This window comes from Schistocerca nitens, chromosome 2 (genome assembly GCF_023898315.1).
Source record: "Schistocerca nitens isolate TAMUIC-IGC-003100 chromosome 2, iqSchNite1.1, whole genome shotgun sequence".
NCBI lineage: Eukaryota > Metazoa > Arthropoda > Insecta > Orthoptera > Acrididae > Schistocerca > Schistocerca nitens.
The window spans coordinates 464548170-464563664 of NC_064615.1; the positions used below are offsets into that span (position 1 = coordinate 464548170).

General features: G+C 40.7%; 1 protein-coding gene across 1 annotated transcript in view; it reads left to right on the top strand.

Annotated features, from left to right (window-relative positions):
• Positions 1-3218: 3218 nt before the first annotated feature.
• LOC126236361 (eukaryotic translation initiation factor 3 subunit D) overlaps positions 3219-15495 on the top strand; it is a 69408-nt gene continuing 57131 nt past the window's right edge. The window contains exons 1-6 of the mRNA XM_049945593.1: positions 3219-3447; positions 3551-3596; positions 3878-4100; positions 8710-8892; positions 11765-12045; positions 15014-15144. Coding sequence (XP_049801550.1) covers positions 3289-3447; positions 3551-3596; positions 3878-4100; positions 8710-8892; positions 11765-12045; positions 15014-15144 — 1023 coding nt within the window. The 5' untranslated portion in view covers positions 3219-3288. The remainder of the gene's footprint in view (positions 3448-3550; positions 3597-3877; positions 4101-8709; positions 8893-11764; positions 12046-15013; positions 15145-15495) is intronic.

Genomic DNA, 15495 nt, shown 5'->3' on the forward strand with positions numbered 1-15495 from the left:
ATCACGAGGCAGAGAAAATCCCTGACCCCGCCGGGAATCGAACCCGGGCGTGGGAAGCGAGAACGCTACCGCACGACCACGAGCTGCGGACTGGATCTAATTAGTTTTGCCATGTCTTGGGGGGTGAAAAGTGGGACTTCGTCTTCGGGGTCTTTCTCAGCATTGAGGAAGACAGCCAGTTGATGGTGAACTACCAATTCATGCTCATCGTCTTGGGGTCCTTCCATCTGGAATTGCTTCTGGAAGGTATCGGCAGGGCGTTGGCATTATCAGCATGGCTGTAGACCATCTCCCGCTCGCTGTGCAGGGGCAGCATTCTAAGGTGTCTTTTATTGAATTGTCTGGTAGATTGCCAGAGTGTGTGATCGTCTGTTTTGAGGGCTGAAAGGCTATTTTGCCATTGCTGGTTTCTGTGCTCATTGAGTGCTGCCTTCAGCTCTCTCTGTAGACGATTGAGCAGCCTCCGGGTGGCCTGATGTCTTGGGGCCCTTCACTGCTTTGCTGCTCTATTTTTGTGTCGAATTTGAGCTAGCAAATGTTCCAGGAGCTGTATTTGTGGGGGCGCCTGTCCCTTTTTGGGGGGATGGTCTCTTCTGCTGCCTGCAGGATAGTGCCTGTTATGTCTTGTAGCGCTTGTTCTACTGTTTCGGCAGTAGATGGCGGAGCGCGAGCGGTATCAGTCCCAGTCTGTGCGTTTGTGTGATGACTGGTACTGCGGGAGTGCTACCCATTCTTCCACATTGACCTTGAAGATGAGAGCATTGTGGTTGGAGGACATTCTGTTGACTGTCCTCGCAGCCACAAACACCGTGATCCTCCTAGTGAGAGGTATGTCTAATACATCGGGCCTACCTCCATTTTTAGAAAAGTGAGTGGACTTGACTAGACCCCATCTTTCAGAGTGGTGGTTGTGCGCTAGTTGTTGCTATTTGACACCTGCTCTACAGGTTTTTCTAGAGTTCCAGTCTGGGTGCTTGGCATTGAAGTCGCCTGTGATTAGGAGTTTGCCCTAAAGCTCCTATATCTCCCTTGTCGATCTCATCAATTTGGGGGTCAGTAGAATGCAACTACTTTTAGGGTTCCAGTGGCAGCGGTCACTTCTACTGCCACTGCTTCCATTATATTGGTTGCTGGCATGTATACCTGGTGGTGAGGGATCCCTATTTTTATGTATATGGCCAATCTTCCACCTTGGGTTGAGCTGTCAACATGGTAACTATTGTAATTGGGAACTGTCACTTTGATTCCCGGCTTGAGGTGGGTTTCCTCCATCATGCATATGTCGATTGAGAATTCATTCACGAATTTTCTGAATTCGACTACTTGATTGACAATGCCATCTGTGTTAAAGGCGCACATTGCCAGGCCTTGGATATTTGGTCGTCGATCCATGATGGGATTTTGCTGCTACTGGTGAAGTCACAGAGGGAAGCGACTGCTGGGCTGTTGCCTGAAGGGCAACGAGGGTCTGCATATTTTGCCTATGTGCCTCCCTGAATTCCTTCATCATCTCCATGGCTAGGTTAATGGTCTGGACCATCATGCCTAATGGCTGATCTGAGGGGGAGCAGGGTTGGGGAACTGCTGGGGAGAGGTTTACGCTCTCTGTTGCAGTTTATGTTATGGGTTCCCTAGAGCTTTCTCTGTTGGGGACCTGGTCGTTATTGTTTTGTCTTAGCCAGTGTTGGTCTTGTGTTTGTGGTTGATGTTGTGGTGATAGGGCTATACTTTTGTGGCTTCTTTGTGGAGAACCCACTTCAGTGTACTCGTATGTTGCCCTCGGAATGTCGGGTCTTTGGTTTAACCCAAGTCTTGTCTGTGTGTGTTGATGTGTTTGGTTTCTTTGTGTGTCTAGAGGTGTACAGGACCTTGTGTCGTGGGCCTTGGCGCACTTCCTGCATCTTACTGCCATGGTGCAGTGTGCGGCGATATGGTTTAGTCCCTGACACCTTAAGCACTGTACCATCTTGTTTTTTACGGTGCAGTGGCTTGGTGATGAGGAGTGCAGCCAGGAACATTTTTATCTCATTTTGTTCTGGGGGATATCCAGTAGTGTGACTTGGAATAAAGGCCACTTGCTTTCAATTTTACCCATCTGCTGAACAGCCTTGACGACGAATCCCTGGGCAGTCAGGTCTGTTTTAATGTCCTGTGGGGACAGTCGTCTTGGGAGGTTTCTGATAACAATGTTTTTCTTTCGTGTTTTTATTGTAGGAAACGTGCAGTGGGGTATTTTTTTGCTGGTAAAAAGGGTCTTGACTGTATTGTAGTCTTCCAGTGTGTGTAGAGTTATTTTTATCTTGACACCACCAGCAGGTTTTGCTTTTAAATTGTCTCCCCCGATTTCCGTTTTTAACAACTCAAAGAGTTCCTCGTAATTTCGAGGAAACTCCGCGACAATCAGAGGTAGATGGTGGGTGACGTGTTTCTATGTTTGTGTTGCTATTATGTTGTTTTATGTTTCCTCTGGGTTATCAGACGCCGCCTGAAACCTGTTCAGAGTGGATTCTACTCGCCAGCCTGCCGGAAGCTTTTCCTCTCTAACACGAAACCATCCGAATCCTGCCCGGTTATGCAGTTCCCTTCCAGGGCGATGGTTTCCAGGTTCCCTCCCAGGGCGAAAATGGTTGCTGTTGGGGTCACGGGCTCCTCGGAGGGTGAGAGAGTCGTTGAGGTAGGGTTGGTGGACCTCTTCTTGCTCTTTGTGTGTCCATCCTTGTGCTGCTTCTTTGCCCGCCACTGTTTGGATGAAGTGGTCTTGTGCGTGTGTGTGTGTGTGGGGGGGGGGGGGCGATTTTAGGTATTTGGATTGAGTGGAGGTTTGGGTCGAGGCAGTGGGTTTGAGGAGGATTTCGATCGGCTGATGAGTCATCTGCTTGCCTTTACTCTGGGATGCTATGTAATTTGGGAGATTGTTTGTGGCATTGGCAAGCAGGAGCAGACTTTAGGACAAACAGTTATGTCAGACTGTGGTAACCCTGTCTGGAGTAATCGGTAGTGATAAGTAACTAATAGTTATTTATAATCGTTAAAAATGAAGGTTATAAAAAATAACTGTAACCGTGATAACGGTTACCCCAAAATAACCGTTATGTGGCGCCAGTAGTTGCGTGTTTGAACTCAACGTAAACGACTTGTGACATTGCGATATTCGGACGTATCGATGTAGATGATTAGTTATTTCGATAGAGATGCTGCTATATCGAATAGTACATCGATAGGCGCAACGGGATTGTGTGCTCTGTGGTGTGTGGAGTCCATGGGTATAAGTTTGTGGCGGACAGAATTATGATAACTGAAGATATATCATCAAACGGGGAAGAACTCCCTCATTTTGTACCCCCTGTTATACAGGATAATCCAAAGGGATGGGGTCCTTGCGATCTTCCGGATCAGTTCAAAGATATGCCGTATCAACCATTTTCGAAAGGGGATCGGCTAGGCAAGGTATGACACGTGAAAATTACTGACATATGTATAAGTTAGCTGTGTTAAAATGATTTGTTTTTCTTTAATGTAGTGTTAATTTCGTTCTTATATGCGTTCATAGATATCTGATTGGACTGGTGCGGCTTTCCAAGACAAAAAATACACTAGTAAGTACATAAACTATCTGGTTTCACTCACTAGTGCGACGATGCCCGTTATTCACGCGCTCGTGCTAAAAGTTTATTTTAATTTTCATCTGTATTTGTCGGCATTAGTTTGCCGCCCATGTGATTGTATAGCATCATTTTTCTTTCCAGCGTATGCAACGATTAAAGATGCAAAGTTTGCAATATGTAGTGTCTCCCTCCATCTTTATAATTTATGTTCAGTACATAAGAGTTGAGAAATAAAGTCTTTGCGATGTTGCTGTAATCATTTTTTATTACAGACAAGTACCAGTCTCAGTTTGGAGGTGGCAGTCAGTATGCGTATTACCATGAGGAAGATGAAAGCACATTTCATCTGGTGGATACAACTCGTGTGCAGAAGCCACCGTATCAGCGTGGCAGATTCCGGCAAAACCAGCGCAATCTCCGGGGGCGTGGTGGTGCTAGAGGAGTTATGCAAGGCCAGCTGCAGCTGCTTGGCAAAGGCTTGAAAATGCGAGATAGGTAATTTCAAGATTTGTGTGAACTCTTTCTGGGTATTGATTTCTAATAGGTATAGTTTGTTCTTGACACAGAAATTATGAGTAAGTATGATATGAATATGGAGCTTACAATAGTAGGCCCCTAAGTAGGGAGACTTCATCAAACTACGTTCATGATTTAGCAAATGCTGTACTTACTAAAGGAAGAAAGAAGTCGTAGAAATAGGGTATGTGTTGTGAAAGGAGTGTACAAGGTGAACTGGAACTGATAAAATTTAACGTTTAGGGATTTTTTCTTCCCTCCCCTCCCTTCAGAGTATTTTGATATAAGTGGCTTAGGTGCTGTGGCTCATCAAAGCTTAATTGTGCTGAAGGGTCTATATTGTTTGTTACCCAGTTGGCTTTGTTTCTATGAAAATACAATTACAAAATGAAAATCCTGTAATATGCACTTTTAAAAACACAAAACAGTTAATGCACCAACTCTGACACAACAGTATTTTTATGTGATTGCTGTCTCTGCAGGAACTGGTCAGCATGGTGACATGCATTCCGTAAATCCCACGCATGAGATTATCAGCCCGTCAATACTGCTGTGTATCATGTAAACTGACATATTTGATACTAGTCAATGACCGGTAGCAGCTGTGATGTCATCTTTTGCTGTGTATATTCGCAGTTTTGTTGTCTTTTGTGAAGAAGGAAAAAATCCTGGTTGTCGCGACAGACTGGCATGTAAAAGTCACCGCTGATATTATATAATGCTCATGATGATTGATATTTGTCACATGTTTCTTAAGTCACTGCTCAGAGATGGAAGACTGGTATTGAATTATTTCCATTTATTTAGCCTATTTATATTTATTTATTGTTCCGTGGGACCAAATTAAGGAGAAGTCTCCATGGTCATGGAACAAGTCAATACATGAAATTATAACACGATATTAGAAACAAATAAAATGAAATATAAGAAACATATTCATGCGACAATTCGTAAGTTTAAATAAAGAAAATCAACAATGTAACACTGGAATTTGCTTAATTTTTTAGCTCTTCCGGGAGCTCCTCGACAGAATAGGAGTGAGCCACGAGGAAACTCTTCAGTTTAGACTTGAAAGAGTTTGGGCTACTGCTAAGATTTTTGAGTTCTTGTGGTAGCTTATTGAAAATGGATGCAGCAGAATACTGCACTCCTTTCTGCACAAGAGTCAAGGAAGTGCATTCCACATGCAGATTTGATTTCTGCCTAGTATTAACTGAGTGAAAGCTGCTAACTCCTGGGAATAGGCTAATATTGCTAACAACAAACGACATTAAAGAAAATATATACTGTGAGGGCAATGTCGGAATAGGGGTCGACAAGAGGTTCTCGAACTTACTCCACATATAGCTTGAACAGCCTGTTTTTTAGCCAAAAATAAAAAATATGCGAAGTAGACTACTTTTCGTGTTGAAGTGTCACTTATTTCAGATACTGTTCTAATGGTAAATAAAGCAGCATTTAGTTTCTGAACAAGATCCTGGACATGGGCTTTCCACAACACCTTACTATCTATCCGAACGCCTAGGAACTTCAACTGTTCTGTCTCGCTTATAATATGCCCATTCTGTCTGATCAAAATATCGGTTCTTGTTGAATTGTGAGTTAGAAACTGTAAAAACTGAGTCTTACTATGATTTAGCATCAAATTATTTTCCACAAGCCACGAACTTATTTCATGAACTACATTATTTGATACTGTTTCAATATTACACACAAGATCCTTCACTATCAAGCTGGTGTCATCAGCAAACAGAAATATTTTTGAATCACCTGTAATACTAGAAGGCATATCATTTACATAAATAAGAAACAGCAGTGGCCCCAGCACCGACCCTTGGGGAACGCCCCACTTAACAGTGCCCCATTGGGACTGAACATCACTACCACTCTCAATATTGCGGAGAATTACCTTCTGCTTTCTGTTCTTAAAGTAAGAGGCGGACCAATTGTAAGCTACTCCCCTTACTCCATAATGGTCCAACTTCTGCAGTAATATTTTGTGGTCAACACAGTCAAAAGCCTTCGTTAAATCAAAGAAAACACCTAGCGTTTGCAACCTTTATTTAATCCGTCCGAAACCTCACAGAGAAAAGAGAATATAGCATTTTCAGTTGTTAAACCATTTCTAAAACCAAACTGAACATTTGACAGCAAGTTATGTGAATTTAAATGCTCCAGTAACCTTGTATATACAACCTTCTCGATAACTTTAGCAAACACTGATGGCATAAAAATAGGTCTATAATTGTCAACATTATCCCTGTCTCCCTTTTTATAAAGTGGCTTCACTACCGAGTACTTTAATCGGTCAGGAAACCGACCACTCCTAAAGGAAAAGTTACAGATATGGCTAAGTACTGAGCTAACATACGTGGAACAATACTTCAGTATTCTGCTAGATACCCCGTCATATCCATGAGAGTTCTTGGTCGTTAGTGATTTAATTATTAACTCAATCTCCCTCTTGTCAGTATCATGGAGGAGCATTTCTGGTAACAGCCTCGGAACACTTTTTTCTAAGAGCGCTATATGATTCCCTGTTGGGACTAGGTTTATATTTAGTTCACCTGCTATATTCAGAAAGTGATTATTAAATAGTGTACATATATGCGACTTATCAGTAACACGGACATTCCCACTACGCACTGATTCTATATCCTCGACCTGTCTCTGCAGACCAGCCACTTCCTTTACGACTGACCATATGGTTTTAATTTTATCCTCAGACTTAGCTATTCTATCTGCATACCACATACTTTTTGCCTTCCTGATAACATTTTTAAGCACCTTACAATACTGTTTCTAATGGGCTGCTGCATATAGATTTTGACTGTTTCTAACGTTTTGATATAATTGCCACTTTGTTGTAAAAGATATTCTTATCCCTCTAGTCAGCCACCCAGGCTGCCTGTTTGTGCTAGTACCCTGTTTTGAACGCTCTAACGGAAAGCGACTTTCAAAGAGCATGAGAAAAGTCTTGAGAAAAGCATTATATTTATCGTCTACTGTATCAGTGCTATAAACATCTTGCCACTCTTGTTCCTTGATAAGGTTTACAAAGGTCTCTACAGCAACTGGATCAGCTTTCCTAAACAGCTGATGACTATATTTAACACGTGTTGCAGCACAAAACCCTTTTAGAGTTAAAATTTGTGCATCATGATCTGAAAGCCATTCACCTTTTTGCTAACAGAATGCCCTTCTAGTAATGAGGAATGAACAAAAATGTTGTCTATGGTTGTTCTACTGTTCCCTTGCACTCTCGTTGGAAAGAATACGGTTTGCATAAGATTATATGAATTAAGGAGGTCTACCAGCATCCTTTTCCTTGCACAATCACTTATACAATTAATATTGAATTCACCACATATAACTAACTTTTTGTATTTCCTATAAAGTGAACCAAGAACCTCCTCTAGCTTTAGCAAAAATGTTGTGAAATTGGAGTCTGGGGATCTATAAATAACAACAGTTACAAGTTTAGCTCCATTAAATTTAACCACACCTGCACAACATTCAAACACCTTTTCAGTGCAGTACTTTGAAACATCAATTGACTCAAATGGGATGCCGTTTTTCACATACATGGCTACTCCCCCACACCGCAAAGAGCTCCTCGAAAAACTGCCAGCCAACCTGTATCCTGGTAAAGGAAGCCTCTGAATTATCTCCTTATTTAAGAAGTGTTCAGATATACCAATAATTTCAGAGTCAACATCTATAAGCAGTTCACTAACTTTATCCCTAATACCTTGTATATTTTGAAGAAATATAGTAATTCCCTCATTACTCGGATACCTAAGCTTTGTCAAAAGTGGTTCCTTTGTTAGAGAGACTTCCCTTAAGCAGGAATACCTATCAGCTGACTTCAATCTAAAAAAGGTGCAGCTCTAACACCCACTACTGCAGGAATTTTCCCATGAGTGATCCCACCAACCCCACCTATGCTGTCACCTATAAGCTTTGCCAATCTCCCCTTCCCATACCTGTTGAGGTGCAGGCCATGTCTAGTGAAACCCGTCCTGCTGATAGACTCCACCGACACCACTGAAATGTGGCCCATGCTTTCTGTCATCAGCGCACCCCCAAGTCTCATGTTATTACGCCTGACGGCTGTATTAAGACGAGACCGATCGTGACACTGAAACAGTTCCACGAAATGCACATGAGTATTGCCAGTCTGAGTGGCTATCTTTTGCAAGTCACCATCTATGTTATACTCCCCATCCCTATCAACACTATTACCAGCCCCACCCACAATCACTACCTGATCCTCTTTAGTAAAATCCCTACATAAACCCCCTATGTTAAGTCACCTGAGCCAATCCTGCATTAGGCTTCACAATGCTGGTGACCTGGTACTCACTCCCCAGCACTGGCTATAGGTCACTTTTGTCGGAATACTTAAATTTTGTTAGGGTTTGATTGTTACCTTGTAGGAATATTAGTTTTTGTAAATTTTTATGTGTAGTACAGTCAAAGAAAGAAACAGATTCAAATGAGAACTTTTCTTGAAATTGGTATTTTACGAAAAATCTGAAATGAATTAATGTTTGTTAATGCAAAATGCGGACTTTTGCTGTAACAGGAATCAACGGGCGCAGCGCAAATGGCCATTACGACAAGGTATGCGGAACAGTAAGAATCAGCCGCCCATAAAGAGTCGTGATGCGTCTGTGACAGTACGTCCCGACTGGATAACAATTGAAGAGATGGATTTTCCACGATTAGCAAAGCTTTCATTGCCCAGTGTAAAGGATGGTGAAGACATGTGAGTGCTAACTACTTAGTTACCTTATCCTTGCATGGTAATTGCTATGTAACTCCTCAAATTTGGTCAGTGACAAATTTCGATGCTTCAAAATGTGTGTTACTGTTATGTGACAGTGATTGCAATTGAAAGTAGATAGCAGTCAGTGCTTTCTTTTGTGGTCTGGAATTTTTGGTACTGTATTCTTTGTTGTTTTGGATTTTGTTTAATGTTTATTTATGTTGGTCAGTATGATTGTGTTTGTTGTATTTTTCTTTGGTGTCTCGAAGATGCTTTAGTTGGGCAGTGTGGGTGGTTTTTATTGGGCAGGTTGTGGTTTAGAGGGTTGGAATTAATTAGTAGTATTTAGTGCTTTTACTTTAAGAGGAAAGGGGACCTCACTCTGAAAAACTGAAGCATTGGGTCATTCAAACACATACAAAAATGTAAGAAAACCCACTACTTTGAGGTAAATTATTTCTTGTACCAGTAAACCCACCCCCACCCCCAATCAACACAGACACATTAATACGTTCAGATATTTGTCATACATGTGGTCGTTCAGTTCACAGTGTATTAGTATCCAGTAGGCCCCCTATGTATTATTAAGTCACATCACTTACATCTAAAGTTGCATGTTAAAATGGGATAGTGATATTTACAATACCATTGTCACGTTAATCCTTTCCTAATATTTTCTTCAGTCGAAATCCTATTTTCTTGTTTTGTAGTCACTTGGATAGTGCTGTAAAACTAGCTTCATGGTGATCAGTTATGCACCCCTAGGCTGGTACTTTACCTGTAGGTAGCCTTGTGTTACATGTAGGGTACCTATATTATTTGCAAACAAATTATTGAAAATGGGGCATGATAAATTATTGTTAATGATAATTAATTTAGAGGGTAGGACATTATGCAGAGAGTTGGAAAAGTATGCTACTTGATATTTTATTTCAGTATATAAGCTTATTTCGGCTTTGTCTTCATCAGTAAATTTCCTGACGTTGTCGATGATTTGTCACACGTATATTACATTTTTTTATATCTGACAGTTGTAGAAAATGAAGTTTGACAGCTAGTTGTTCATTCAAGATATTTATCTTTGAGTAAGCAACTAGCTGTCAGGCATGAATTTCCAGTGTGGCTCTCCTGTTGTGGTTGGCATTTGTATTGGCCGGTTGACCAACAGTGGACACTGAGTACAGTATTTGTTCTCAGTTCTCAATGATTATATTATTTCTGTTTAGCTATTCCTTTATATCCCACTGATGTGTGGCTCATCTGTGGTTTGAAACACAAACGTGCAGCCTAAGTATACTGACAAACACTTAAACATGATAAATATCTGGTATGTTTCCCTTCATTCCAGCCAGCTGGGGTGGGCTGAGGGATGGAGAGAGGCAGAAGGCAGGGAGGGGATAGGTAGGCAGTGGCTCGTGAGAAAGTGGGGAGCTATCTATGGGCTAGCTGGGGGTGCAGGTAGAGGAGGCAGATGGCTGGGCATGCAATTTCACAGACTAGGGCACTAGATGGCAGCACACAACTAGCTGACACACATTGGGCGGGGGTAATGTGACAGGGAATGGATTATGCACTCGCACACACATGCATGCACCCGAAGGCACACGCCCACATTATTGGCAGGGGGGGCAGTGATTTACCTTAGGTTTAGGCCAGGGAGATTAAGGGAGTGAAGGATGTGCTATAAGGATAGCTCCCATCTGTGCAGCTCAGAAAAGCTGGTTGTGGTTTGGGAGAATCCAGATGGCACAGGTTGTGAAGCATCCATTGAAATCTCATATGTTGTGCTCTGTGCTACATGATGCAAAAACTGCTTCACAACCCGTGTCATCTGGATCTTCCCCACCACCACCGAGCGAGGTGGCGCAGTCATTAGCACACGAGACTCGCATTTGGGAGGACAACAGTTCAAACTCGCATCCAGCTGTCCTGATTTAGGGTTGGTTCAAACCCGCGTCCAGCTGTTCTGATTTTAGGTTTTCCATGATTTCCCTAAAATCACTTCAAGTTAATGCTGGAATGGTTCCAAACAGTTCCCCCACTTTCCCACGAGACACTTAAGTCACGTCGCCCCCCCCCCCCCAAAAAAAATCCCACTCCCTGCCCTCCTGCGTCTCCATCCCCCACCCCACCTAGTACCCCCACATTCCCACCCCGCCTTGTACCCCCATCTCACCCCACCTCAGTACACTCACCGTGGGCCAGGAAAGAGCTGGCAGTTGACTGAGCACAGCGTAGGGAGACAGGTGGAGGGGTTTCTCCTCCAACTTGAGGAAGGAATTTCATACGGAAAGCTAGCAAAGCAAAGCTCTGTACCTTTTGACATCTTCAACTTTTGTAGTCCTGTCTTCCTCAGTTGTGTGTAATATTGTGGTATATTAATAATTTTACTTATGGACTGTCTGACAGCAACTGAATAAAACACCATTTTAGTGCCATATGCGTTTCGCCTTTATTTTCTGCAAGGCGTCATCAGTGGCAAGTTGCATAGACAATTTCTTACATATTACGCTCCTGTTGCATTTTTAGTGTTCTTCATATAAATGTTAGTTTGCAGCTTTTCCCCCCCACATTCCACAGCACTATGAACTGAAATTTTGTTTCAATGCTCTATACCTTTTGTTTGTGTACCTGTTGGCAATGCAGCACTTCTGCATTTCAGTGAGCCGTGTCCTGTATTTATAAATAATTCGTCCCTCATTCTTCTTGTAATCTCTCATACTTTAAGGTGCAATAGGTATTTTCCCAAGTTATTCTTTGTCATTATTCCTATATATTCTTTTTATTTGATGCAGCTCTTTGTATAAACATGTCTTGAATTATGTTGCATTATATTAATACCAACAGAACTAATGAAAGTGCATGTTTACAGAATTTGTTGCGGTTCTCTGGAATATTATGATAAGGCATATGACAGAGTGAATGTGAAAAATGAAAAGCCATTGCAGCGAATTGACAGAATTGCTCACACTGTAACAACAACAGATGATCCCATCATACGAAAATTGTCGAAGACTGTTGGGAATGTTTACGCCACCGATGCTATCTTGGCAACCATAATGTGTTGTACTAGGTCGAATTACTCATGGGATATTGTTATCGAGAAGATTGGAGACAAGCTGTTCTTTGACCGCAGAGACAACACAGAATTTGGTTTGTATATCGCTCATGACAGGCATGTACTGTTTTATTTCCAAGCCATCTCTCTTTGTGTTGCAAGAAGAATAATTTTTAATAAAATGAAATTGCTTAGTTTTGATTGAATTGTGTATACAAACTACTGTAAAGGAGACTAGTACTTCGTACTCCATGTGCCGTAGGCAGTTCTGAATTTTCCAAACTTTCTTGTAACACTTCCTAGATTTATAAGTGACCTCATAGTTCAAATTAGCAAGACGAAAAAGTTTCCTACTGTTTTCTTCATAACCACAACAACACTTCTTTCTAACTTAATTTGCAAATGTAGGCTATAGTTTAATTTAGCTATCTTGTTTTAGACCACTTTTCATAGAAATAACCTAGTTGTTAAGGAACCGTCCACTCATAAATTAGCTGTTACTGAAAGGAAAGTTATTAAGTTTATGCAGTTTCAGGGTATCTATTATCAGTTTATTATCTACAGTCATCAAAAATCTCTTTTTTTTAAAAATCCACTTACTTAGGCAGGTGGGTGAGCATCTCATTCTGGGTAGAGAGGGGGGGGGGGAGGGGGAGGAGAGAATATGATGCTGTTTCCAGGTTCTTCTGTCATTTTTTGCACATGTCTGACAGTGGCCGAACACAACATCCCAATGTAAGCTATATTCTCAGCAGTGCCGTGCAGAAATCGCACAAACCTCGATATTGTAAGCAATTGTTGCTGCTATAAACAAGAAAAATTCTTGACCAGTAACAGTCTCTGTAGGCATTCGCTGTGCTTATTGACCTTTCAAGCTGAAGAAATGGGTAACTTTATCAGGAACAGTTTCATTAATGAACTACAAAAAGGGAATTTTCTTTTGTTCTGAAATCAACTTATAATATGTACTGCATTATGATTTACATACTTTTGTGCAGTATGTACACAGGATCGAGTGTGCCTGACAAAAAAAAGTGGATTATTATGAATCTAAGGTTGACTCCTTAATGATAATGCAGCTGTATTACGTTCTCAAAGACCTAAGTAACTCATTAATACTCCCATAGTTCACTGTAAGTAAACCCTCCCGTCATCCTCATCTGACACACAGACACTTTTGGAGATTATGAAATACTCCATAACTTTGTTACTGCAAATTTGTCTTTGGTAATTCTCCTCCTGCAGTTTTTACTGTATGTCATGTGTAAACTGTCTCTTGTAGATGTCCTGACACTGTTGATTGCCTGCCAGTATATCTTATGCTAGCAGTTAGCAATAGCAAAGGTTTGATGGAGGTAGTGTAACTGTGTCTATGCTGCTTCACAATTTCATCTCTTAAATTCAGTATAAAGTTTCTTTAGTGTTACCAGTAAGCAGTTCTGCTGTTGTCAGTATGGAGTAATCTGTTAAGAGGCAACTATGTAGCCATGTCAGTGTTCATAGTTGTTTTGTTCGTTGCACAGAATGGATGCTTGTATTGTCCATAATAATGACAAACATGCAGGATGATACAGAAATAATTTCTCATTGAACTACCATTTTAGACACTGTACATAATTTCAGAATTGTTAGTCTGGTGTTGTCAAAATAAACATACCATCAGGAATAAAGGCAGTCTTTGTTGGTCGCACATGAAGCACAGTATTTCTGCTCCTTTTTCCATCCATAACATTCAGACTACTAACCCATAACTCATTTTCCAGCACATTTTCATTGTATTCTTTTGCTGTACATAAGCTTCAGTAGTGCAATGAAATAAGGAAAGCCTTCCTATCTTTCCTTTTATGATGCCTGAAACCCATGTCTTTCAGTATCCTCAATATGGTTCATTTGCTTCCATTAAAATTTCCATATAGAAAACTTTTTCTTTTATTGCCCAGTTGAATGTTCACCTTTAGCACTGGTTTTAATTCTTTGTGTTGCAGAGTGCTTCTTGCATAGGTGTCCAAGCTGCTCACTTACTTGAGCTTGTGTTGCTTGCCTGGGAACTTGAAATAACTTCCATATGGGTGGCAGGAGCTTTCTCTCTTCAGTGCAAGTAAAGGTAGTCAGAGCCCTTTCAGAGGATGAGGTTAAGTAGTTGTTTTGTGACTGTTGGGCAATGAGAGTGTTTGCCTCTTTGCAGCTAGTATATGGGGTGGTTACTTGGGCTACTTGTGTGAACATGCAGACACAGTGAACTGAAGTACATAAATATTCTGTGTGTTTACTTCTCCAGTATGTATAATCTGACATTATTTTTCTCTGATTGCTCCTTGCTTCTTGTTCACTAATGTAACTAGCACTACCAATAACATGCACCTTGCAATTATTATATATATGTGGAAGAAATTTGTATTTGAGAACAGTACCACAAACTATTTGGTAATTATTGGTACTATTGAAAATATATTGCGAACAAAGATATTATCTGTGAATGATTTAAGTTATTCAAACTATTTAAATAGTAACACAAGTTGCCCAAAGGTATACAGTAGTTTTATTGTAGAGAGGGAATATATCGGAGATTTGGCAATTTCATGGTTTTCTTAAATTGCAGAAGGCTTATCTGTGGGTGTTCCTTTGAGAAGGACATTGTAAATTTCTGTCCTTGCTTTGTGCTCATGCTCCATTTCCAAGGATATCATTGATGGCATGTTTAATTCTAAATATTTCTTTCTTTCTTACCAGAGTGTAGCACTTATACCAGTTTATCGACAGAGTTCATTTGTTTGTAGTTGGGTTCCTGTTCAGAGTATTTGTGAACCTCATTCACAGAAACAATGTGTTTCCAATTTTTGGGTACTTTTGTGTTTGTCCTGTGAAAATACTTTTACTAAATATTCTGTTGTGTATTCCCTTTTGAAAAATGGGTGTTTTTGTAAAAAAAAAAACTCTAAACAATAATCTGTTTGAAATGTTTGCTTTCGTAGTGATATTGCCACTTGAGAAGGAATAGTTTCTATGCAGAAGACAACCTTTTATGCATCGACATGTACATGAATAATACTTTTCTACCGACAGATCTGCTGACAGTGAATGAGACCTCTGTAGAACCACCTCAAGATGATGGAAATAGTCTAAATTCTCCAAGGAACCTTGCTTTGGAAGCAACCTTCATTAACCACAATTTTTCGCAACAAGTGCTGAAAACGGTAAGAATTTTGTCAAGATTAATTTTTATTGTAGTTTCTAATGATATTTTAGTCTGTTTTTTCAGTGATTGTAAGCAAAAGCCAGAACCCATTGTGACCAAAGTACATAGTATAGCCTTATATTGGAGATAAAATAGGTGCTTCAGCATGTGCACCAGTAATTCTTGAGTTAAGATGATACAGTTCAATGCATTTGTCCAAGAGTTCAGGTGTGCTGTTCTTATTATTTCTCATTTTGGTCTAAGACAGCTAGGACAACAGTCTTGGAATTATTAATAGAACGAGTAAGAGTTCAGTAATTAAAAATATATATTCTAACAAGCTGTTCTAAGTCTTGTAGTTGGTGACACT